At 41.7% G+C, this 26021-nt stretch overlaps 1 protein-coding gene across 1 annotated transcript in view; it reads left to right on the top strand.

The window, feature by feature from the left end:
* The window catches only part of SPHKAP (SPHK1 interactor, AKAP domain containing), a 122080-nt gene extending 98546 nt beyond the window's left edge, over positions 1–23534 (top strand). The window contains exons 7-11 of the mRNA XM_006890326.1: positions 9416–9601; positions 11680–11766; positions 13929–13981; positions 14069–14253; positions 23391–23534. Of these exons, the coding sequence (XP_006890388.1) occupies positions 9416–9601; positions 11680–11766; positions 13929–13981; positions 14069–14253; positions 23391–23534 (655 nt within the window). The remainder of the gene's footprint in view (positions 1–9415; positions 9602–11679; positions 11767–13928; positions 13982–14068; positions 14254–23390) is intronic.
* The last annotated feature ends 2487 nt before the right edge of the window (positions 23535–26021 follow it).

Below are 26021 nucleotides of genomic sequence, written 5' to 3'. Positions count from 1 at the left end.
CTCAGGAAGCCTTCTTGGCCTTTAATGCCTTTGCTTTGACTTCAGTTTTGGGAGGGGAGGGGGCTTCCTTCTTTGTTTTTAGCACCATCTTTATAGAAAATCATGCATTATGTTTTATAAAATGAATCACTATTATAAAGTGAATCACCTTGCCCATCATTACCCTGTCTTTTTGTGCAGATCCTTACTGATTGCTTCACACACATCCCTTCTCCCACCAAACTATGCAGCTCTGTGGTTTCATCCCTATATATCCTCACCCCTCTGTTGCCCCTCTCTTCCCTTTCCCCCTTGAGTTCCTGTAAATGTTGTACTAGTTATCTGTTTTTATAGTAATGGTCGTATGCAGTGTTTGTCCTTATGAGACTGTGTTAGTTCACTCAGCATAGTGCTCCCCAACCTCTCCCAAGTTACGTAGTATTTTTTTCCTACATCATTGCTCCTGAGTGCTGCATAATATTCTATTGTGTGAATGTGATATTAATGACACTGTTCAATAGTTTCCATATTCATGTCCATAGTTTCTTGGCAATGGGAACATATATGGACCCATTTGAGTTTCCAAATATTAAAACTTAGCTCTACAAAAAGGAATAAGGAAAATCACAAGCAGTAAAGCCAATATAATCTTGTCTTGGTTTTGAAAGTGCTTTAAAAGGTGATTGACGGTTTACAATTGAAAGTCCTTCACTGAACATCAGAATGAAATCCTCCCTGATCCTATGCTATCTTCACAACCTCTGCTCTAAACTAAAACCATTGTTTTAGTTACTAGATCAATCCAACTTATTGAAGTCTTCCTCTCTTTCACTGGCCCAAGCATTATACCCGTTTCCAAGGAATGACCACATGCCCAAAATATGTGAGAGGAGATCCCAGAAGATGAGTCCATTGGGTTGGAAGGAACTCAAAACACAAGGGAAGCTGGAAATAAGGATGGATAGTTGGGAACAGCTTTGTTCATAGAAATGAGCCTGGACATTTGCTGGTAGGATTCTGTGCCACCAAAGACTTAGTCATTGCACAGTTTTCTTTGTTCAGAAGGAAGAAAGGGATGAAATAGAATGATTAATGGAAACAAGAATCATAGGGAAGGGCAAGAGTGCTTTTACGTGTGGGTCATCAAACAAAATATATTTAAATGGCAGAATGGAAAACCAGTTTCCTTTATAAACTTTTATTCAAATTGGAATTAAAAAAAATGAGATATCTGGGAAAGTCTCAAAACATTTAGAGTTAAAAATCAAGTTAAAAGGTACAAATAATTCTTAAAAATTAACAAGCTCATGCTTTAAAATGGCATATTGGTAAAAGGCAGACTTAGAAGAGAAATTACAACTTTTAATTCAATGAAAATACACTAAAATCAATGGACTGTAATTTCAGTAATATTTAGAAACATATTTTTATGTATTCTTGAGTCAGAATTCACTCGTAACTGACCCACCAGTAGGTTTTCAGAGGCTGTTAATTGTCCAGGAGGAAATTGTCCATCTTTTTCTCAAGAAACAGCTGATGAATTAGAATTTTGTTCCTTTCTTTCTAATTTTAAAAGAATGATCTAACATCACTGCTCTTGCCCTTCACCTAACAAGCTAGAGAAGAATAATCAAATTAAACTCAAATATAAAGAAAGCAAAAATAAAAATAGAAGCAGAAATTAATTTCCTGAAAATAAAAACATAAACTCAGAGAACCTAAAATGTTCTTAGTCTACAGATTGGCAAATAACTATATGTGTATGAGTATAATGTTTAAGGCATGTAAGTCCAGTAAATGTCATAATTTCCACTGAAATCATGATTAAAGAATGGATACCTTTCAATTGAGGTAACGGCAATGAATACCAAAAGAAAAGGGGAAAATAATGTATACTGCAGCCTTCAATATGGACTGAGGCTCAATGTCAAGAAGACAAAAATTCTCACCAGTGGACCAATCAGTAGCATCAGGATGGATGCTGAAAAGATTGAGATTGTTCACAGCTTCAGTCTGCTCGGCTCCACGATCAACATTCTTGGCACCAGCAGCCAGGAAATCAAAAAATGTATTGCGATGGGAAAGTCTGCGGTTAGGGAACTCTCTAAACTACTCAAGAGCAACGGTGTCTCTCTGGAGACTAAGGTGCGCCTGATACAGGCCATGGTTTTTGCAATCACTTGTTATGCATCAGAGAGTTGGACAATGACTAGGGAGGATAGAAGGAGAATTGACGCCTTTGAGCTGTGGTGCTGGAGAAGAGTACTGAATGTACCATGGACTGCTAAGAAAACAAACAGATTCATCCTAGAGAGGGTTAAACCAGGCTGCTCCTTGGAGGCAAGGATTCTGGGGCTTCGTCTGACATACTTTGGACATGTTGTAAGGAGAGACAGGTCTTTAAAGAGGGACATCATGCTGGGCAGAGTGGAGGGATGGCGCAGGAGGGGAAGACCCTCTATGAGGTGGATTGATTCAGTGACTGGGGTAATCGGGATGGGTGTGTCAGAGGCAATGAGATTGGCACAGGATAGAGCAGGGTTTAGGGCTGTTTTACATAGGGTCGCTATGAGTCGCAAATGACTCGACGGCACATAACAACAACAACAACAATGTATACTGCGTTGCAACTGATGGAGAGAACTGTTTAAAAGGGCTGTGCGATTAGGTATTATTGTCATGATTTCTTTTACTTTTCAAGAGAAGAGCGAATCGGGGGGGGGCAGGGGAGGAGCGGGCAAGGACAAGAGTGCAACAATCAATGAATGAAAATCCAAAGTCTCTGTAAACTTTCATTAAAATAATTTTTTTAAAAAAGAATTTTATTTTTTTTTTAAAAAAGGACAATCTGTCCTGGCAGAAGTACAGAGAGACGCTCCTTAGAAAGCAGGATGGGGACACTGTGTTTCATGCCTTTGGACAAGTTATCAGGAGAAACCGTGCCCTGGAGAAGCTGGTCACACCTGGTAAAGTATGAGGTCAGCAAAAAGAGGAAGAAACCTCAACAGACGGATTACACAATGGCTGCAACTCTAGTTCAAACTTAGCAACATCCGTGCGGATGACGCCGCACCCACAGTGTTTCGTTCCACTGCACTTAGGGTCTCTATGAATCTGAACGAACTCGACAACAGCAAATGACAACCAGCACTGCCTCTTTCAATGGACTTCCACACTAGGGAGCCTTGGTAGCCTCGTGGTAAGGAGCTGCGTTACCAACCCAATGACACACAGTTCAAAACTGCCAGCTACTCTGTGGAAGGAAGACAGGCAGTCCCCTCCCGTGTGATTTACTGCCTCTGAAAACCTTCTGGAGGGTCACCTCTGACCTGAAAACACATAACAACAACATACAACAATATAAAGCATTGGAAAGACGGCTTTGATTGTAATTATGGATTTGCCTTTATTGCTCTCTTCTACTTGTGACAAGGGATTCTTGTTTTTCATTTACAGTAATGACTTTCAGTTTCTTTTGTTCAGAAAATCACAAGTGTCTAATTTAAAGACTTTTCCAGTAAATCGTAACACAGATGAGATACATGTTGTTGGTGTTAATTGCCGTCAAGTCATGGGTGACTCATGGCAATGCTATGAACAAAAGTTCTCAACACTTGCGTGACTTTCATCCTTTCTCCAGGTTTATAGGGTTTCCGGAGGCAAGCTATTTTGGAAGTGGATGCCACTCCTGCATCCAAGCTTGTTTTGATCAGGGAGCTCCACACACATGGCCAGAATCTTGGAAGTGCTTTGCGAGTAAATGACGTTGTGGCCTCCCTGCTCTGGATACAGAGGTGGCCCCTGCCAGCTCAGATATCCTGCAGTCCTATGTGATGTGACATCAGTTTCCCTAAAGCTCTGTGTGTGGACTGTAAGGCCAGAATCGAGAGAATCCATCTGAGTCTATCTGCATTATGCATGTGTGCATTAGTCCTAAATAAGTGAGCAAAGCTATACATTTCTGCCCAAAGAAAATGACTACTAGTGTGTTGGAAAATCATTATTCTTTTTTAATACCCTGTGACATGACATGAAACTTGGAATTTACTGGAAATAGAGCATAAAATTGAGATAAAATATACTGACAGGCTCATTTTTTTAAACCTATATTCTGTGTCAGTGACTGAGATGAATTTTTTTAGTAGAAAATATCTTGGAGTGAATTTTTCCAATAACATGATATTCTAATATAGTAAGCAGTCACTATAGGAAATTGTGTTATCAGTGGTGTTATTGTATATAATCAAGCTGGAACCAACTCGTAGCTGACTCTTAAGCAAGTTTTCAGAGGCTATCACAGTGGAGGAAATTGTGCATCTTTTTTTGTGGAGAAGCTGGTGGATTTGAACCACGTGCCTTTGAGTTAACAATGCAACACTATCATTAAGCCACAAGAGCTCTCTATGTCATTTTTAGGCAAACAAATGGTTCTGGTTCGCTCCTCATTTGTGCCTATAACCTCACTTGTCTCTATTTTGTGCAAAAGCCATATGCAACGTTTCTATTTATCATCAATGAACTTTCTCTCACTAGAATTTAAATACCGTCTCTTTCACTGAATCCACTCTCTCAACTTCTCTGCTAAATTTGAGAGGAAAACCTCAACATTCTATAAAGAAAAAGTAAACGTCTTTTGTCACTCCTTTCACTAACTGTTAGCAGCAGAACAAGCTGGAAATATCCACATCTCAAGACCATACCTACCCAGGATGCCATGAGAAAGGAATTTCCCAGGATGCTATGAGAAAGGAATCTTTAGGGCAAGGTGGAAAAATTGTGAGATTCCCTAGGTAACAAGTTCACAAAAGCAAACTTTTGGGAGGTTTAACCCTAGGTAACCGAGCAAGCATTTGGGCAGATGAACCAAATCATACTGACCATCGTTGTTGTGTTGTTACACGCTGTCAAGTTGCCTGAGCCTCATAGGGACCCTGTGTGGCTCTGCACCTGCCCTGTCCTGAGCCAGTCTCGTTGTCACTGGCACTCAGCATCCATAGGTTATTTATTTTAGCTGTTCAACCACAGGGTGGTATTTCATTTCCTTTTCCCCCTTTTCTTCTTCTTTTGATTTTTCCTTATGTCTATTAGAATATTTCAAATTGCACATGTGGTTCACAGTATATTTTTAAGCTTTTTTACTGTGATTTGGGAAACTCTGGTAATCCAGTGGTATGAAGTTTTACTGCCACGTTAAAGACAGACGGTTCAAATCTACCAGCTGCTCCACAGGAAAGAGCTGGGCAATCTCCTCCCTTACGGTTTACAGCCTCTGAAAATCCACGGGAGGCTCAGCGGTGTGTCAATTCCAACGCGACAGTCCATAACAGCAACATTGGAATTTGACTGGAAGCATATGGAACAGTCGGTATTCCGTTCAACCGTTCACACACATGTTGTTTTATGACATTGATGACACTCCCACATTGTGGCCTCATGCTTCCCACATCTCCCTGTCCTTCTTGTCTCTATTAACCCTCTGTCCTCTCCCCTCCGACCTTCGGAGCGTCATACACAGAGAAGGCTGCCCTTGTAAACCATGGGTGGTCAGTTGTTCTCAGGGCTGGGCACCCCCTGGTGCTCCTGGTCACCGTACAGACCCCTCTGCTGTGTGGGACTATTGATCTGGCAGCAGTGTGAAGGTTTCAGACATGGAGAAATCCTGGTACTAGAGAAGTTATAGGGGACTCCAGTGGCTTAAAGGTAAGGGATTGCACTGTTAGCTTAAAGGCATGTGGTTTGAATCCCCCAGCTGTTTTGGGGAAGAAGGATGGGCAATCTTCTCCTGTGCAATTTACTGCTTCTGAAAATCCACAGGAGGGTCCATTTATGGGTCAATTCCAACTCAACAGTTATCTAGCAATAACAAAAAGAAGCTATTACAAGACTGAAACAATAGTATAGCAGACAAGAGAGAAAGGTAGAGTACGTGGTCAAGCCTCAAAACTTAAAGTCTAATGTCTGGTATTAACAACTAACTCTTGGGGCCTTGACCAGCTCATTTGACCACTGTGCCCTCTGCATCCTCACCTACAGTGAATCCTTGATGTTCCTTCCAAATATAAAATTGTAGGAATTTGTTAGTAGTTGTTGTGTACCATGGATTAACCCATAGTTAACCCTCCAGCAGGTTTTCAGAGACAGTAAATCACATAGGAGACTGCGAATCTTTCTCCTGTGGAGAAGCTGGTGGGTTCGAACTGTGTGCCTTTGGGATTGTGCTGCATTGTAGTGACCACCAAGTTGACTCCACTTTATGGTGACCCCTCTATGCTAGTCCTGTACTATCTTCGTGATCATGTCATTGTCATTTCCAAGTTCACTGTTTTATTTTGAATGTCAATCAATCTAAGGACCTCATTATCTCACATTATATTGGACTATAATCAGATGTAAGCAATAGGATTTTCACTGGACCCCTGACATTATTTTTATTTTTTCAGGTAGACACAATACCCTTTACAAGGAAGGAAACAAGGTCAAAATCAGAGAAAGATTTAAAGACAGAAGGATGGGATCTGAGAGGGGATAGAGAGGAGGAAAGGGAAAGAGAAGGAGAGGGAGATTTGGAAAAGAGAGAGAGATTGTTGTTTTAAAATGTTATTTTGCTAGCTTTGAACATGAATGAAGGAGCTATTAGCCAAGGACTATAAATGCCTTCAAGAAACTGTTAAAGAAAGTAAGATTATCCCCTAAGGCTTCCTATAAAAATCTTTGATACTATGACTTCTGGGCCTTAGAATGTAGATAATAAATTCTGTTGTTTCAAGTTTAAAAAAAAAAGTAGTCTCTGTCCCCCCACCCCCCGCCCTTTGCTCCAGTCTATCTAGTGTGGAGGTTCCACTGATCCCTAACATGGACAACCTTGCTGGAATTGGAAATACCAGGGATGCAGTTTCCAGCATCATAGCAACACACACATCAACACATTACCACACACACAGTACCAGTTACAGATGAGGGCAGCAGAACCCAAATTAGCATCATTTCAGTAAGTACAAGAGACAAGGGCTGGTCACTGATTGAAGGATGATATACAGATGAACTTGAAGAACATAGAAATGACTGAGTGTAGGGTGTAAAGAGACAAAAAAAGACTGACAGATTCTTAGCCCAGAAATCCAGGAAGATAGTGAGAAGGTCAGTAGTTAAGAGAGACACAGGAGAAAAATGGAAGGACACACGGGTTTCATGTCAAGTCTATTGACTTTAATATTGTTATTATTATTATGTGCCATATAGTTACTTGGAATTCATAGCGGCCCTATCATCCTGCTCTATCTTGTGTCAATCTTACTGTCTGACATAGCTACCCCTATTACTCCAGTCACTGAAATAATCCATTTCATCGAGGGTCTTCCTCTCTTGCTCTGTCCTTTCCAAACATGACATCTCAAAGGACTGGTCCTTCCTTGCAACATGTCCAAAGTATGACAGTCCAAGCTTCAGAATCCTTGCCTCCATAGAGCAGCCTGATTTCACCCTATCCAAGACAAACCTATTTGTTCTCCTAGTAGTCCATGGAATATTCAATACTCTTCTCCAACACTGCAGGTCAAAGGCATCAATTCTCCTTCCATAATCCCTAATCATCATCTAGCTTTCTGATACATATCAAGTAATTGCAAAGACTATGGCCTAGATCAAGCATACCTTAGTCTTCAGACTGATATCATGACCCTTCAGTACTTTGTAGAGGCCTCTGACAGTAGACTTTCCCAATGCAATTTGATTTTTATATGCTAATGTGAAAATGTTGTTGTTAGACTCGATGGCACTTAACAATAGTAACAGCATAGAGAGAGATCAGTTGGCCTACAGAACAGAAAGTGATGCTATCAAGCCAAAGGTGGGTGACTCTAATCCACGGCCCTCAGGTCTGTTTTTAGTTGCTTTGGTCAAACATTCTTCTAGGTCCTATAGCCCTGGTCTGTCCATTCACTGTACAGATGTAACTTGTGGTTGCTGCGAAGCTGAACACTGTGACACTGATGTGTCAAATGTGATAATGGTTACCCAGGGTGGACAGTGTTTGGTGGAGCTCCCCATTTAAAACAAGCTTGGAAGCAGGAATGGCATCCACTTCTGTAATAGCTAGCCTCCAGAAACCCTATGAACCTGGAGAAAGGATGAAAGTTGTTGTTTTTTTATTATTATTAAATTTTATTAGTTTTAATGAACATTTACAGAGATCTTGGGTTTTCATTCATTCATTGCTGCACTGTTTTCTCTACCCTCCCCCCAATTCGTTCTTTTTTTCCCCCCTTTGAATGTCTGTTTTAATTGTCCAATTGCCACAGTGCTTGTCAAAGCCAGTTCTGATTAATCTCCTTTGTCAGTGTGTCCTTTGCCATTCCTTTCACTCCTCCCTGAGAGAGACTTCACCCTGATTCATAAGGAAAAGGGGATGGCGTATTCTCTTAGCTACTTCCTGCTGAAAAGGGACGTTGTAGGGTGAAAGTTTTACAACTGCCCAGGTCTTTCATTCATAGGGTCGCTATGAGTCATCTACAACTTGACGGCACAACAACAACAATGTGAATATGGTAGACTGCTTGATGAAGTCTCAAACCTTGAAGTCTAATGTCTGGATTCTTTGGGGTCTGGGCCAGGTTATTTGACCACTTTCTCCTCTTGTCTGATTAACTGCCTCTAAAATCTTGCTGGAAAGTCAGCTGTGAGTCAGTTCTGACTCCTCCGTTCTCAACAGCAACAGCTAATGGAACATAATAGAGATATTCAGAACGGTTGAAAAAAGGAGCACCAGCATTAGGGAAAGGATCCTGGCTGCCATTCTGACTTGGAAGCTGTTTTCTTAAGACAGGAGAGTAGGCGAGATTGCCTGAGGACAGACTGTGGGAAGGAGGACTGCGAGTCAAGCAGTGCTGGCTCTGGTGACACTAAAGAAATCAGGTCCCAAGCCAGACACAGCCAGAATCTAAAGCAAGTGGGCTGTGCTTGGAGGAAAATGTCCATTCCTGCTGTGTTATTTCCCGAGTTATTTTCACTGTCTTTTTCTCTAAAGATGTCTGTACCTGCAGCCCCTGTCACCATCTCTTCCCTCTCAAGCTCCTGGTTTAGATCAGCCCCCTGTTTTGGGATTCATCTGTTCCAGCAAAGAGCATTGCATTTCACTTAACAATTGATCGATGAGGTTCTTCTCCCTGAAGCCTGTCCTGAAATTTCTGTCTAGCTGGCTGCTTCTGGCTTGGGATTAATTGACAAGAGGGACAGCTAATAGAGAATAACCTGAAAAGGAAAGGTGGGAGCTAAGACCCCAGCAGAAGGATCAGCATTAAAATACAGGGGTATTCCCCTACTCCCAAATCCAACCTTTCTCACCATCAAGCCTGGCTGGCTCAGGGGAGCTTCCAGCATGGTCCTCTGAAACTTTCCATTTGGCTCTTCCTGTCTTGATAATAACATCTTCCACCTGCAGGGACAGCCTTGGTGCTACAGCCCTAGCACAGGCTGACGTCTCCGCAGAAGCCAGAGACCCCGAGGAGTTACCCAGCCCTGCGAGCAGCGGTGCGGAGAGCTCGGGCAGCTGGTCCCAGCTTGCCAATGAGGACGACAACCCCGACGACACAAGTAGCTTCCTGCAGCTCAGTGAGCGATCCCTGAGGTACCTACCTGCTATTCACTTGACATCCGAGAGAAACAGGTCATTGCACAGATTCTAAAACTACAACGTATTGGTTCTCAGCAAAGGATCCCAAGCAGAGCAAAGAGGAAAGCCCCCACAGGATCAAGACGTCTTGCTCTTGTGGTCTGTCCTGAGAGTTAACCATGGTGTCTAATTATGGTGCCAGTTACCTTGGCCAACGTTAAGGGTCACCAATATTACTTTCTGTGCAAGCCTTAGCTAGTGCCTTCAGGGGAGACAACTGTGAATTTTTTTAATAAGAGCTGCTATTGTACTTTGTGTATTTGATACCTTCTTTCTGGTTCATTTGTATTTCAGATGCAACACAGGCTGAGTTTATAGGAAGCAAGTTTTTCCACGCTGTATTATTTTGTTTGGCCTGGTTTTCAGCCCTTTCTTCTCCCATACCCTCTGGATCGTTGCTTTGGAATCCCTAAAACAGAGCTTATGAGAGATCAGATTTAGGGGGACTGAGGCAATCAGAACACTTGAACCAAAAAAAAATCCTCTCTGTGAGGTGAAAACACTAAAATCATCTTCACATTTCTGTCCAGAGTCTTACTTGAGGCTTGACCAATAAAACCAATGGGAGAAAGTGGCTCAGCGCCGTCTAGGTGTGTAGGCCTTTGAAAGCTTAATGTCTTTTAGGTTTCAGCCTGTTAATATGCTTAGACAAACTTCACAATATTAAACAATTTGTCTAAAATTAAATTTTAAAAAGGCTGCAAGAGACAAGGAAAACTCAGTTACCACTAAAAGCAGAAGTCTGTTAGGTTACTGCTGCCTAGTGCATGTGTGGGTAATCTGCTTTCTTTGTGTTAATAATGAATTTGATACACCCACCGAAAATGAAAGGCTAGGGCTTCAATGGAGGGAGTTTAGTTGACAGTCCCAAGGGAAGATGGTCCCTGTGCATAGCACTCCAGTGCTTGCCCTTTGAAAACAGCTCTAGAGCTGATGCCTTGGGAAGTACAGAAAGTCATTAGGTTTAGTGACACTTGGCTGAGTTCTGTTTCCCAAGTACAGACATAAGAACTGGCTCAATTCTACTTTGTTCCTGCAGTGAGTTAAGTGCCAGGCTAATAACTATATCATGTTGATTGTGAATCCTATGAAAATGGTGCAATTGATGAGCCCTCCTTGTCAATAATACATAAGGTACTGCTCTTTCTGAAAGATTTTAAGAATAGGGAGCTATACAACACTAACACACACCCCTCTGCCCTGGGATGCATTTGAAAATTTTAGAATCTCATAAGTAAACATGCCAGGTGACAGCCTATGGAATGTCCCTTGAGAAAAATCCCCTGAAGGGCAAAGGGAGAACCGAAATCCACTGGTTTCTATGCTCTAGTAGCCAAGAAGCTGACAAATCAGCATTGTACTATCTAAACAAAGCAGCTTTTTGATGTCTGTTAGTCTCTGAAGAGAAGTCCACGGAATCTCTTGCTGTTTGATGCATATCCTCAATCTATTTAGAGAGAGGAAACAGTGAAGCTGGCTAATTATTAACCACTACCAGCTGTGGCATGAGCGCTGCTGGCCCTAGTGGTAAGAAGCTGTCCCACAATCGCAAAGGCTTGCAGTTTGAATCCACTAGTTGCTCCTCAGGAGAAGAATGGGTGATATCCTCCCATGCAGTTTACAGCCTCTGAAAACCCGCTGAAGGGTCAGCTGTGGGTCAGTTCTGACTCCATGGCACACAACCAGACCACCAACAGTTATAGCACCAGTTTGGAAATTAGGAAACATTGCTATCCATGGTATTATTACTATCATTATTGTTGGTTTGGGCCTGATCCTGTTAGACTTACCAGGGGTTTTTTGTTCTATTCCCAAAAAGTTTGGTCAGACTGTGACTGAGTCTGTCTGGGGTGGAGTGTAGGTTCTCTGCAAGGGTTTGGATTGGAGTGAACCTGTTCAAAGTCACCCCGAGAGTCAAAACAATACTCTCCTCGGGGCCAAAGGCAGAGTCTCGTGAAATGCCAGAACGTCAGTGTTGGCAGCGCCCCAGGTGATGGAGACTGGCATTAATGTGTACATTTTTGCTTTGTCAGCAATGGCAACAGTAGTGCCACTAGCAGTCTTGGCATTGTGGACCTGGGCATTTATCAGGAAACCATGCCACCTTCTCCCATGATTCAGTAAGTAGCCACCGAGATGCAGTGATTGTGAGCCCGCTCCCCCGATGTCATTGGTAATTCATTCTGATCATCCAGCCTATGCCCAGCAACTGAGTTCAGCATGTCTGTGCAACTGTGGTCCCCAGAGCTGGGGACTCTAGGTCACCGGAACAAGAACTCGGGTCTAGACTAGGCTCCACCCTGCCATACTCCCTTTTTGTGTTTTATATCCATTCCCTGTGGTATACTTATTTCAGATAAACCCTGTTAGTAGAGTCAGAAGTGAAAGCTATCTTACCTCACTGGATACATAAAAGCAAAAATTCATTTAAATTGTATCAAACTAAGAAAGGCTACAGCTTGTTAGGATTGGAGATAGTCTAAAGGGACACATTTTTGCTTTATTCACAGACATGTGGGCTTATCCCTGCTTACTATGTTTCTCTGCTGTGGTGGAGATGTAGCATACTCACTCATTGACTCTGCTGTCCACAGCAGAGGGACTTTCCAAAAGACCAAAGGCAAAATGCGCTCAAAGAAGCACAGTATGAATTAAGTAAGAGAGGGTGCAGAAAGGCAGAGAAATCTGTCAGGACTCTTTCTACAATGTATGACCTCTAGAAAAATGAAATAAATAGAAATCTATTTTTGACCATTGTGGATTAGCTTATTGTTTAGAAATTTCTGAAGTGTTCCAAAAACGAGGAAAAAGTATAAGCAATATTTGTTCCCTGCGCTACTTCCCACAGTGAAAGCATTTTCAATTCTTCATTGAGTCGGGCCCCATAGCGGTTGAAAACTGTGCTGCAGCCTTTCTAGTCCCACACCACCATCCTTCAAAGGCAGAGATGAGCAAACATGTTAGCTGGGGATTTTTATGGTTTCCTTTTTCTTTTTCCAAAGGAGAACCAAAGAACAAAAAGCAAAACGACTTTGGAGTCAATTTCCCTTTCTCCCCCAAGATACTTTAGTTTAACGACATTTTCTGTCTCAATCCATGGGGTGAGCCCAGGCTCCCACAGCCTGCCTGGAGTCATGGGAAGCCATCGCCCCCTCCCTGCAAGCAGCACCTTGCTACCCAGAATAGCAGAAACTGGAATTACCATCTGTCAACTGTGACTCATTTCACTCACATACAGATAGAGCAGAAAATGCAGACCCTTGGGAAACTGGCCATCATCCTTTTGCAAATAATGAGATATAAATAAATTAAAAAAAAAATACACGACTGCATAGAGGCTTGTCAACTTCAGACTCCTCTCAAAATGAGAACTAAGGTGGAATTTCCGACTCAGTCTTAGTCACAGAAAGGATAACATAAGGGAAAAATCACTTTGTACCCTAATTTCTAGATAGGACACAAATGTAGGACAACCACAAGCTTCGTAAGGAGTTCACTTCCTTTCATCTGTGAAGCCATATGTTCTCGCTTTGTAAACATTTGCTCACTCCACCCTCCTACTCTGTACAAGACTCTCAAATTCCTGCCATATGAAAATGACTCAAATATTAAAATTTCCATATTTAATGAAATATTTCAAGCATGGGTCCTTTCTTTCAAACTATCCCACCCTACTGCAATTGGATAAGGAGAAAGGAAAAAGGAAATTCAGCCTAACTGAGCTATTTTGCTATATCATTTAAGTTCTATAGTTGGTTCTTTTCCCCCTATTTAAAAAAATGTATTTAGGTGGATTATATTTTTCTAGATTAAAACAACATTTATGCTGTTATAAGAGTGTAGAAAAGATAGCATCAGGATGAGGTTAGAAGCATTGAGACCTTTGAAAGGCAAGTAAAATGGAAAAGATGGATAAATTCCTGAGTCAGAATTAATAACCTACAAAATCTCTCCATGTCCATTTCAATTTGGAAAGGAAGCTTCCAGAAGGGGAGGTTGACTAAAACAAGATGAATAGATTCGCATAACAATCTCTTGTGCCAATTATCCCAACTAAACCCCTACAGAAAGGTGATTTTGCCTTTCTGAGAGGAGGATCTTTTCCGCAGAGCAAAGGTAGTCTTTCAGTCACATGAGTCTCTCCCCAGCATTACTTTACTGTCTAAAACAACCTAGAACTTCAAAAGTGTTTAGATCAATACAGCCCCATCACTTCATCTTCCATTTACAGCATACTCTTCCTAAACATTACCAACTGTGTACTGTTGTTTTTTCCCCCAAGTGAATTAGTAGAAGAAAAGGAGATTCTTAAAGGACACTCACAACACGCAGAGGGTAAGCCACCTTCCCATCCTTTTGACACACAATTGCCAACCTGCTCTCAATGCACAGCATAGTGAGGCTACGCTTGTGTCTGTTCAGAACGCGTCCCCGCACTGCCTGGGGGAACAGCCGGCCACCAGCGAAGCCTGCTGGTCATCAACTTTGACCTGGAGCCCGAGTGTCCCGATGCTGAACTCCGAGCCACTCTGCAGTGGATAGCTGCCTCTGAACTTGGGATTCCAACCATCTACTTTAAGAAATCACAAGAAGACAGAATTGAAAAGGTACCCAATTTCTGTTTGGCTTATTGTTGTCATTATGTTGTTATGTGCTGTCTAGTCGCCTGTGACCCATGAAGACCATGTTTGTCTAGGACATGGATAAAGTTTTGAGTTTCCATCAGTCCTGGAAACTCAGTCAATGCCAATGCACTTAATTTTTTTTTTCACTTTTCAACTTGAAATTGTGCCTAGAACTTGAAACCTCTATCTGCATAAATATCATCATCATTGCTGATTCTTGAAACTTCAGTTGCTCTCAGCTGGTTAATGAGAATGAAAGATGTAAAAAGAGGGAATGATAATTCTTATTAAAAAGGTCCTTTTTTCCCATATAGTTTTGTTCAGAATCAACCTCTTTATAGCACTCTTTTAAATGAAAGGAAGATGCAATGAGACTGATATAAGCTAAAAGCCGAAGTACAACCACTCTGATATTTAAAACAGTCTGGCTTTAAAAAAATGCTGGGGGAGGCATTTTTAATTCTCTACCAGAACAGATTTGCACTGGGCAGTTTTACTCTTTATCATTCCACACTCGAACTGAAGCATAAGGCTGGTGAATAAATCCTTGGTCCATATCAGGCATCCATCACTCTAGCTCCACATCTCTAAGACCCACAACCATTTGTGCTAAAATCTCCATTATTAAGAATTTTCATTTAAGATTGAGGCACGGCAACCCTCTACCAATGTCTTCCCCTGAAATGTTCTAGAATTTGAAATCATGCCATTTTTAAAAGGCTACTCATCCTACTGTGACACTGATATCACACTGATGTGTTAATGGTTGGTTACCCAATGAGGACAGAGAGTGGGGTGGAGCTCCCCAATTAAAACAAGTTTGGAAGGAGGAGTGGCATCCACTTCCTTAATAGCTTGCCTCTGGAAACCCTATGAACCTGGAGAGAGGATGAAAGGCACCCAAGTGCTGAGGACTCTCCTTCATAGGGTCGCTATGAGTCGCCTGCAACTCCACGGCACTTAACAACAATAACATCAACATAGAGAGAGAGATCAGCTGGCCCAGTGGACAGAAAGTGATGCTACCAACCCAAAGGTGGGTGACTTTTAATCCGTGGCCCTCGGGCCTGTCTTTCATTGTTTTTGTTCAGACATTCCTCTAGGTCGTATAGCCCTGGTGTACAAGTTGCCGTCCCGCGGTCACTTGTGGTTGCTGTGAGGCTGAACACTGTGACAGGATGTGTCAAATGTGTTAATGGTTGGCTACCCAGTGCGGACTGAGAGTGGGGTGGAGCTCCCCGATTGAACAAGCGTGGAAGGAGGAGTGGTGTCCACTTCCATAATAGCTTGCCTCCGGAAATCCTATGAACCTGGAGAGAGGATGAAAGGCACCCAAGCATCGAGGAGTCTCCTTCATAGGGTCGCTATGAATCACCTGCGACTCGACGGCACTTAACAACAACAACTCGTCCTACTGAACAGTGTTGTGGGTTAGGTGTTGAACTGCTAACAGGAGTTGGCGGTCCGAGTCTACCAGCTGCTGTGCAGGAGAAAGGTTAACCACCGCTCCTTGTCCCATTTGTCAGAGGCTCAGGTAGGGCCTCCTGGGTTCTCCCACTCAGCATCATCCACGCAGAAATCAGGGAGTCAGAGGAGGCACCTGGAAGCTCTGGAAAAGAATCTCTTCCCCAGGTCGTTCAGGTTGAATTCCTGAGCTCCTGCGGGGATCTCGATTGTTTTCTGGGTGTGGTCCCCAAAATGCTTTTTAATAATAATAATAATAACAGCAATAGTAATAATATCCAACACTAAAACTAGCTACAAACTCAGTTGTTTGAGGTGTACTTCTCTTCAGAATATCTAGAAAAAGAGGCAGCATCCTAGGTGACCAGCTGTTGTTGGATCCTGTTGAGTCAGTTCCAACTTGGGGCAACTTTAGTGCAACAGAACAAAAAATCTGAACAAAACTCTGCCTGGATTGGAGCCATGCTCACAATCCCTGCTCTTCTCACGCCCCTTGTTTAAGCCACTGGGCCAAATCATGTCCTCCAGGGTCTTCCTCTCATTTGCTGATTCTTTGCTTTTCTCCAGGGACTTGCCCCTTCTGATAAGTATAAGCGGTGAATGACGTTTTACCAGCAGTGTTTCTAAGATACATTCGCACTGCGCTTCTCTCAAGCCCGATGTGTTCATTCTCTGGCAGTCCAGGGTGTATCCAGTATTCTTCGCCACAACCGCAGGTTAGCCTCAATGACGCTAAATGCTACAGCAAAGGTTGCCGATAATCCTAACACCCGATAGTCTAAACCATATATTCATATAATTCACAATAACCTTGATATAAGTTGTAATTGATATGTTTAATCCAAGCCAAAAGTAAACAAATGATGAAAGTGCTGAGCCTAAGAATAAAAAAAGTCTTTCAAGTTGCTAACTATGCAGGTGTCTAGGCCCAAAGCATCGCTATTATCCAGCTCTTTCCTCTGCTTCAATTCGATTCCTCTGTTAAAGCTTCAGGAAGCTGTGATGACTAATCACTCTACTACCAGTCATCAGGTACTTTTCTCATCTCTAAGCCTGAGACATGATAGATGGATACAGGGACTGTGACAGTGGACGCAAGAGTGTCAGGGATGATAGGATGACACAGGGTAGGCTAGGGCTCAGGTCTGTTCACAGAATGTCCAGGTGTCATACGCGACTCAACGGTACCTAACAACAAAAATAAGCCCGCAACTGAGATTTCACTCCTCTTACTTGAAGGCAATGCATAAAAAGAGTAAAACAAATAAAAAATAATTTTTTAAAAAAGAGTAAAACAGACATATGTTCACCTTTCCATGAAGCTGAGTGTAAAAGAGAAAGGAACGCACCTTCAATTCTTTCTTCATTCCTCATGCAAAGTGCTAAAAGGTGAACAAGAGAGAAGATGCTGATGGTAAGAACTGTTGGCCTAAATTTTCCCAAAGCAAAACATCGCAAGAACATGGAAACAGCCCAACTGTCCAACTACAAATGAATGGATTGAGAAATTATGGTACATTCACACAATGGAATACTATGCAGCACGCAGGAGCAATAACTGTAAATTATTACCTAACATGGGAGGGACTTGAGAGCATTATGCTGAGTGAACTAAGTCAGTCCCACAAGGATAAATATTGTATAAAACCATTATTGTAGAATGAGTATAAGGATCCAGGAGGGGTGGCAGCAGAGGGATGTGGATGTGCAGGGGGAAGTGGGGATTAAACATTGGGTTATACAATTTGATGGGGGGTGGGGAAGTTTTAGGGAAATTGAAAGAATTTGTTCAAATTTGTATCTGAATTTTGTAAATAACCTAGTAGGGGGGGAAAGCACACAAAAAAAACCAAAAGAGGAAAGAATAATAAGAAACCTCTAAATATCAAGGCTCTTAGTTTGTAAATATAAGAAACTGCCTTTGGCTGAGTCCCTTAGCCATGATTCCCAAACTTAACTGTACATTAGAATGTCCCAGGGAGCGTCAAAAAACTCTGATGCTCTAATCAATTAAATTAGAATCTTTTTCTGGGGATGGGCCCAGGCATCAGTGGTCCCTGGTGGTTCCTGTGCACAGCCAAAGTTGAGAAACACAGCTCTACCAGCCATATAGGATTGCAAAAACTATACAGGGACCCGCTCACTTGTGCTGATGAAATCTAATTCTGTCTTGGAGCAAAAGAAGGTAGCTGCTTTCAGAAACCTATGTTGTATGTTTTCCCAAACCCCCTTTTGCAACAATTCCATAGAACCTGCTATATGATTTTGAAAGCAATTTACCTAACTTGTGTAAGGCATCTAAAAACATAAAAGCCATCTACTATGCACATTTCATCAAATGAGTCTCCCAGTGCTATATAGTTGTTATTATTGCTGTGTGCTGTGGAGTCAATTCGGACACAGTGACCCCAAAAGACAGGAGAACTCACTCTGCAAAACTCAGAGGGTTTTCTTTTTTTCTCTTTTTTTTCCAATATTTTTATTATTATTATTATTGTTAATTTCAATGAACTTCTACAGAGATTTTGGAATTCCATTCATTCATTGTTGCACTTTTCTCCCCACCCACTCACCCCCACCCCCAGTTCAGAGGGTTTTATAGGCTGTGATTTTTTTGTTTTTCTACTCGTTTATTTACAAAATTCAAATACAAATTTGAATAAATTCTTTCCATTTCCTTCACCCATCAAATTGTATAGCCTGATGATTAATCTCCCCTTCCCCCTGCACATCCACATCCCTCTGCTTCCAGCCTCTCTCACCCCTCCTGGATCCTTATACTCATTCTACAATAACAGATTTATACAATATTTATCCTTATGGGACTGAGTTAGTTCACTCAGCATAATGCTCTCCAGTCCCTCCTAAGTTAGGTAATAATTTACAAAGTTACTGTGCCTGCATGCTGCATAGTATTCCATTGTGTGACTGTACCATAATTTCTCAATCCACTTGTTTGTGGTTGGACATTTGAGCTGTGTCCATGTTCTTGAGGTGGTGAATAATGCTGCTGTGAACACTGGTTTACAAATCTCAGCTTGTGTCTCAGTTCTCATATTCTCAGGACATTCCAAGTAGTGGAATAGCTGGGTCATATTGAATTTCTATGTTCAGCTTTTTTGAAGAAGCACCAAACTGCCTAGCATTTTACAATCCCATCAACAATGTCTAAGAGTCCTTTTCTTACCACATCCTCTCCAACATCTATTACTTGCTGCCATGTTAAACTTTGCCACTTTTACTGGAATGAGATGGTACTTCATTGCTGTTTTGATTTGCATCTCTCTTATTTAGGCTGTGATCTTTACAGAACAATTTGCCAGGTCTTTTATCCCTGGATTGCAACCGCCAACTTTGGTTAGCAGTTAAACATTTGGTGGAACTGGAAATTCTTCCAGCATCCTAAGATTAAATATCTGCTCCGTGAAACTGAAATATTATTGACAAGTGAAATGGCAGGAAATGAAAACATTTTTATTTTTATCTTTTCAATGCAGAAGAAAGAAATATCCAGATCCTTGACATGCCTGAGCTCATTAAGAAAATACCAAGGCAGTAGCAAGAGCAGGCACAATGAAAGACTGAAGGCCAGCTGTTACAGAGAATGTGACTTTAAAAGGCCATTGTCTGTCCTAATGAGTTGGAAATGTCCTTTTCTGACTTCTTCACAAATTTAGCCTCATTGTTATGTAATTTTTTTCTTTCTTTTTAAATATGGCGAGGAGAGAAAGCAGAGCCCTCCCTAGTCACCAGCTTTGCAGATGTTTTGAAGGCTCAGTGTCTACAGGGAAGCTATCACAGCCTCTTAGCAGGCAGAACCTTTAAAGCTACTTTCTTGGGTTGTCAGCCTGGACTTGGAGGTGATGAGGCAGATTTTAGCCTATGCGCATTCCTTTTATTTACTGTGGAAAGATAGAGACTTGGTGTTGATTATTGATTGCCTACAAGTCGAGCACAACTCTTAGCGACCCTATGAACAAAAGACTTGAAGCTCCTCTACAACTATCAACATTTATCGAAGTTCATAGACTTTCCGGAAGCATGTTATTTAGGGAAGTGGATGCCACTCCTGCTTCCAATATCTAAAGACAGATGTTTATATAGTCCCTGGGTCCTGAAGATGGTTAATGCAGTCATGTGCTAACCGAAAGATTGGAAGTTCAAGTCCAGTAAGAGATACTTTAAAATATGGGTATCTGTTTTCAAAACTGAGCCTTTGGGAAATCCTGCGGCGCACAGTTCCACTCTGGCGCACCTAAATAACCACTTTGATTCAGTCAATCTTGACTCACAACAACTCTCCATCAAGCTTCCAAAGCTGTAAAACTTTACAGGAGGAGATTGCCCAGCTTTCTTCTGGGAAGTGGGTTGTGGGTTCAAACTGCTGACCTTTCGGTTAGCAGCCCAATGTGTTATGCAATAAGCCACTAGGACTTCTTGCTACACAGTGTGACCGTGAATTGGAAGTGACTCTTTGGCAACTAGCACTGATAGGCTCCATTGAGGCTCTTCCTACCCATGGTCTCCACCATGGTGCAAGCTACCGGTAGAAAAGTGTTGCATAAGACATGCATAGTTGATTTCTCAATTGTGTGTGGCTACATTATCCTCAATGATACTGGGTAGCAATGTGTATTTCAAAGTTTTAACCACGCCGAGTGTGTATTTGACTGTCATTTGATCATTAAGACCTTCATTCAGCAACTGTGTATTGAGCACCTACTTGGTACAGGCATAAAATAGAAAAATATAGTCCCTATATCCCCCCTACTCCCAGGGAGTTACTATATGGAGTGCAGTTGTCATCTGTCTCCCATCTGTCTCTTTTCACATCATCCTAAAACACTTTGCAGGAGTGTTTGTTTCCAGGTGTTAAAAGCTATGTTTTCCCATTTCCAGCCTAGAAATGGCTTTGTTCTGATTAAGCCAAGCAAGCACAATGCAGCCTTGATTTCTTAAACTGTGCAAATAGTTGGTGCAATCACAGCTGAGAGAAGAAACATAATTTAATAGTAGTGCTCTATAAAGACAGTTTCCCCAGTAATTGAAATGAATTAACAAACCAGAGAGGAAGAAAAAGGCCAGCAAGAAATTAGCAATTCAAGTTCTGGCTGAACTCAAAAGTCTGAGCTTACACAGAGAGAAGAGACTGAAAAGTCCTGGAAGGAAACATTTAAGAGAGAATCAAACATTTAACCTTGCCTCACATACTTTGAGCATATTGCTAGCAGAGGCTGTTCATCAGAGAGGGATACCACGCTTGGGAAGGTAGAGGGTTGGTGAAAGAGAAGACCTTCAACGAGGTGGATTAACACAGGGATGGACAGGATGGGAAGGGTTTAGATCTGTTTATAGGGTCGCTATGAGTCACACTCGACTGAACAGAATCTATCGACCATTCAGCCATAGGCATTATCTTACTAACTAATGGGAATTTTATCTTCAAGAAACAATACCAGGTTTTCAGCTTATCCTCTCAATGTTCCAAATGTATACCGATGTCAGTCTCCCTCTGAAGATGGCAAGGGTTGGGCAAGATTTCTGTTGTCGGTTTTACACAAGCTTGCCAGGAGTGGGAGTCTAACAACACCTAGCAACAACAATCTCTCTATGCCAAACTGAAGCCCAATAGGGGGTGGTGGTGGTGGTGGTGGTGGTGGTTGTTAAGTGCCATCAAGTCGAACACGACTCATAGCAACCCTATGAACAAAAGACCTGAACCCTTTTCTATAAATATTGTGGTTTCTCTTAGTTCATAGTTTCCAGAGGCATGTTATTTAGGAAGTGGATGCCACTCCTGCTTCCAACCTTGTATAATCTATGTGTTCCATCAAATACTCTCCACCATGGTTAACCATTATGGCATTTGACACACCAGTGGCGCAACATTCAGCATCATAGCAACTTCAAGTTACCTCAGTACAGAAAATTGACAGACCAGTGTTGTACCACTTAGAAGAATATTAGTCCCAAACATAATTAACACCATGCCCAAGGGCCCACCTGACTTTGAAATACCAAGGCCCACCACCTGGTCCTGTTGACTCTAAACAAGAGACTTTTTTGTGGATGTAGTCCTGGATTATAGTGTTAGAAAATCATGAACTCTACTGTCCTTAGGGTTTTATCTGTAAATGCATTCTTCACAGAGTTGAAGACTTCTATCAGCTCAAATCCATACTCATTGCTTTCTGAACATGGACTTCTCTACTTTGACAGCTTTGAATGAGAACTCATACATGTGAACATACAACAGTTTCCTGTTCTTTGTAACTGTTCAGTTTCTTTAAAAATATCTGACCAGGGAGTTTGAAGTCCTTCATTTTGGACTTCCTCACATGGTTTCATCAAGTGAATAAGCATTCGCCCATGTTCTAATCCTCATAACCCACAAGTCAATTCTAGTTCAGAGCTCTCTCAGCTTTGGCCAATGGAAGCCTGCCTCAATAACTAGGTGGTGAATCTAAAGTCTTTCCTTAGTCTGTCTTTTCCTTATTGCTGTGGAAAGATGATATTCTCAATGTATATATTTACCAATCATGTGTCATATAAATTAAGTTAATCATGTGGTGCAAGCATCACCAATATCCATTGCCAACTTTTCCATTGCCACAAACCCATACACATCACTTTCTGAACAAGGATGTCTCGGGTCCCACAAAGCCAGCCTTTCTTGATGTTTCAGCTTATCACACTGTGGGAAAGAGGGACTGAGTGGGGTTGCATAACTAAAAGTTTAGCATGTGATTAACAGAACACATCTTGATGGCAGGTGTATTTTCAGATTTGTTTGGCTATGCACATATCCGATGAGAAATTCTTTGTGATCCAGGAGGGATAACTGAGAGCTGTGTTTCTCAGAAATTCCAAAGGATTCCAACCCAGTAGACAGCTGGCCTGAGGGAGGACTCGCAATGTCTGAGAAACTGACCCTGGAGAGGAGAGTGACATTGTCCCATCCCATCCTGCATCACCAATAAACGAGAACCTTCTGAGGGAAATTCTAATATTGGGAGTACGAGCTGCCTTTCCGCCTTCCACCAGCTCTGCCTGAGCAGATGCCTTGGGCCGAGCACTCTCTGATAAAGAGGCTGGAAACCGGGCCACCTTCTCTTTCTCAATTTCTTCTCCTTGTCAGAGAAGCCTTCTCCATGTTGTGGGCACTCTGTAACTTTGTCTCTTGCTAATGCGCTGTCACCTTCTGATTAACTCCACCCCTGTATGAGTTCCCAGTGGCAATGGTGTAAACTCTCCTTTGGCAACAACCCAGGAGGGATCCACACGGAGCATCTGTCTTCTGTCTTGCACTGGCCATGAGGAGGGTTCACTGTCCTTGGGAGACCATGGCCATTCGTGCTGACCTTACTGTTTCTCTTCTTTCTGGGAGTAAAGTGTTAGCCAAAACACTATCAAAGTGTGTAGATTATGTCTTTTGTTGGTGAGCTCATCCCTTAATACAGCATCTAGTTGAAAGAATTGTCTAAAAAGGAAACATCCAATATGGGACAATATCTCAGTGTCATGGTGCTATCTAGAGAATAGACAGTGCTCTTCAGAGAGTGGGAAAAGTATTTAGGTTTTAGCCTACTGGTTCAATGAAACGACTCTAAAGAAAACCTCTATGGTGTATGCCCTAACTCTATGCTTTGTTTTAGTTTCTAGATGTTGTGCGACTGGTCCATCAGAAGGCCTGGAAGGTGGGGGACATCTTCCACGCAGTTGTCCAGTATTGCAAAGTACATGAGGAAAGGAGAGATGAGACCCCGAGTCTCTTTGACTGGCTCTTGGAGCTTGGATAAAACAGCTTGCCTTGTGGGGATCCCCTTCCCTTTACTCCAGCTTTGGTTCTGATGGTTTGCAAAATACTCTAAACTTTCTCAAAACCTTGCACCTGTTAGCAGAGCTGTTAAAAAATCTGCTGCTCTAGTTTCCGGCACAAGGACTAACTCTGAGGAGAAGCAAAATCTAGGTCTGTACAAATCAATGCAGCCCTGGGGGTGAGCTCAAAAGCTACTGCGTGCAAATGAATGGGGGGAAAAAACAAACAATATTGGGTCCCAGTTTAGCAAAATATTACCAGGCCACACTCCAGGAAAGAGGCACAGGAGTGTTCATGTGAAATTACATGTCATGTCTCCAAACATATGAGTCACCTGGAGACAAATTCATGGCCAAGAGTCCTTTATAAACTAGGCTACACCTCTCACTTTGCTTGTCTGAGGAGACGAAGGGGCTCCAAACCCATTAAGGTAGGCGTGAGGAATTCCTAGGACTTTTATGTAAAGTATTCCACATTCAGACCATGAACAGTAGCTATTCCAAGAAGTGGTAAAGTATGTTCTTTTCCTCTTCTGAGCCTATTTATTCATTACAACCACACAGATAAATATTCTATCCTCCTCAACAATATCTCAACTCCTAGCTGCCTAGAAAAGTGTGACATTCACCTGAGCGAGAAGAAGATTGAAGCCTGCCTAGTGTTCATCACTTTATTAATTTCATCACAATTCCAGATTTCCTACTATGTGGGAAAGCTTTCTTACTTAAAAAAAAAGACCTTTGAGATAAAATGTGCTTGTGTATTAAATTATATGACAAAACAGACTTTCATTTTATTTTTATTATGAAGTATGACAAGATCATCCTAAATACTATATTGAGTTAACTTTGAGTTTGAAAAAATATGAAGAGATCATTATCTTAAGTCATATATTGATGTCGGAATGCAGTGGTTGGTTTGGCTATGAATGAGTTGGAATCCAAGTGGTAGGCTCGCTGACTTGATATTTATAATAATGACTGATGCAGGGAAATAATCTTGGAGCTGACACAACCAGTTAGGATCATGGTCAAAGTGGCTCCCTTTCCCAACTCATTGCATTTTGGAGAAAAAAAAAATAGTAATAGCTTTGTCATGATTTCAGTATTTTGATAACAGAGATTTACTGTTTTGCAAGTAAAGATATTGAACATCGCTTCCAGTCTTTCATTCTTTCACCTGAATGAGCTTCACTGGCTTTTATTTTTGTGCTGAAAGTAGGTATTTATTCAAGAGGTCCTGAAATAATATACTTTTACAGTATTTTTTAAAGACTGTGAAGTCATTTGAAATGTGAAAAAGCCCCATGCCTTCAATGCTAACCTAGCCTGAACTATTCGCCCACATCCTGAAATGTCAAAAAAAGCTCCTTGGGAGTCAAACTTGGCCCTTGCTGGAACTCTTCCTGTTCATCAACCTTCTACTGCACAAGTCCAAATTGAGGCTATACATTTCATTTGGCACATCAACCAAATGTTAGCTTTTAAAATGTACCCATCACCTCAAACAGAAAGTTCTTTGTGCTACTAAATGAAGAAGGGAATGTATTTATTTTTTTGAACAATTTCAAGATAACTGTGTGTAGACTTCTGCCGTGCTCTAATAAATGTTTACGTATCATACAAAGCACAATCATAATACTGGATTGTAACTTGTGGTGAAATTATATGTGTTGTACCTAACATTTCAAACTAATCAATAAATTTCTGTTGCCAAATTGTGGATCATTTTTCTCCCAGAGCTATAAGAACCTCACGGGAAAAGTATCTACACTGTAATTGGATGGTAGGGGTACACCCTCAGACAAGTGTGGCTGTCCTGCTTTATAATTTTTTAATGACCAAAGGCTCACTGGGAAAATTGGTTAGGATCAGTAATACATGTGAGAAACACATCTTGTCAATTTCAGTGTTATTGACATTGAGGGTACGAGAAGAATCCCTTGTTGAAATGTCCTATGCATTTGTAGGGTGTTTGACATCATCCTTGACCACTTCATAATAGACGGCCAGTGACTGTGTTCTCCCAGTTGGCATAAAAATGTCTTTCAATATGATCAGTTATTCCTTGGTGAGAAAATCACCCCAATTCCAGATTACCAGTGTAAATAGTGCTTTGAAGGATCTGAAGATCCACAGGGTTTGGGGGTAAATGAGGAGGAGTTTCTGTATGGAGAATCCCAGACGGAAGGTAAGGGCTTGGTAGCTCCCATGGCTGCCTCGCCAAAGCCCATGAGGTCTTTGCAGCAAGTGGGAGAAGGAGAGCAAGAGGCACAAGAGAGGGGTTTCTAGGACTAAAAATAAGACACAGGAAAAGTAGGTTAAACTGCATCATCTCTAGAAGTAAATGAATGAGTCGAGGTGTTCTTTTAATTTAGCAAATGAATTATTAGAGTCAATTTAAATAAGGTGTTTTAGAAAATGGGCATTTTCTTTCCTTCAGAAGAAAAGCATGGCAATTTACTTCT

This window comes from Elephantulus edwardii, unplaced genomic scaffold (genome assembly GCF_000299155.1).
Source record: "Elephantulus edwardii isolate Elephantulus edwardi_28Jun2011 unplaced genomic scaffold, EleEdw1.0 scaffold00087, whole genome shotgun sequence".
NCBI classification, from domain to species: domain Eukaryota; kingdom Metazoa; phylum Chordata; class Mammalia; order Macroscelidea; family Macroscelididae; genus Elephantulus; species Elephantulus edwardii.
This window is presented reverse-complemented; position numbering and strand designations above follow the sequence as displayed.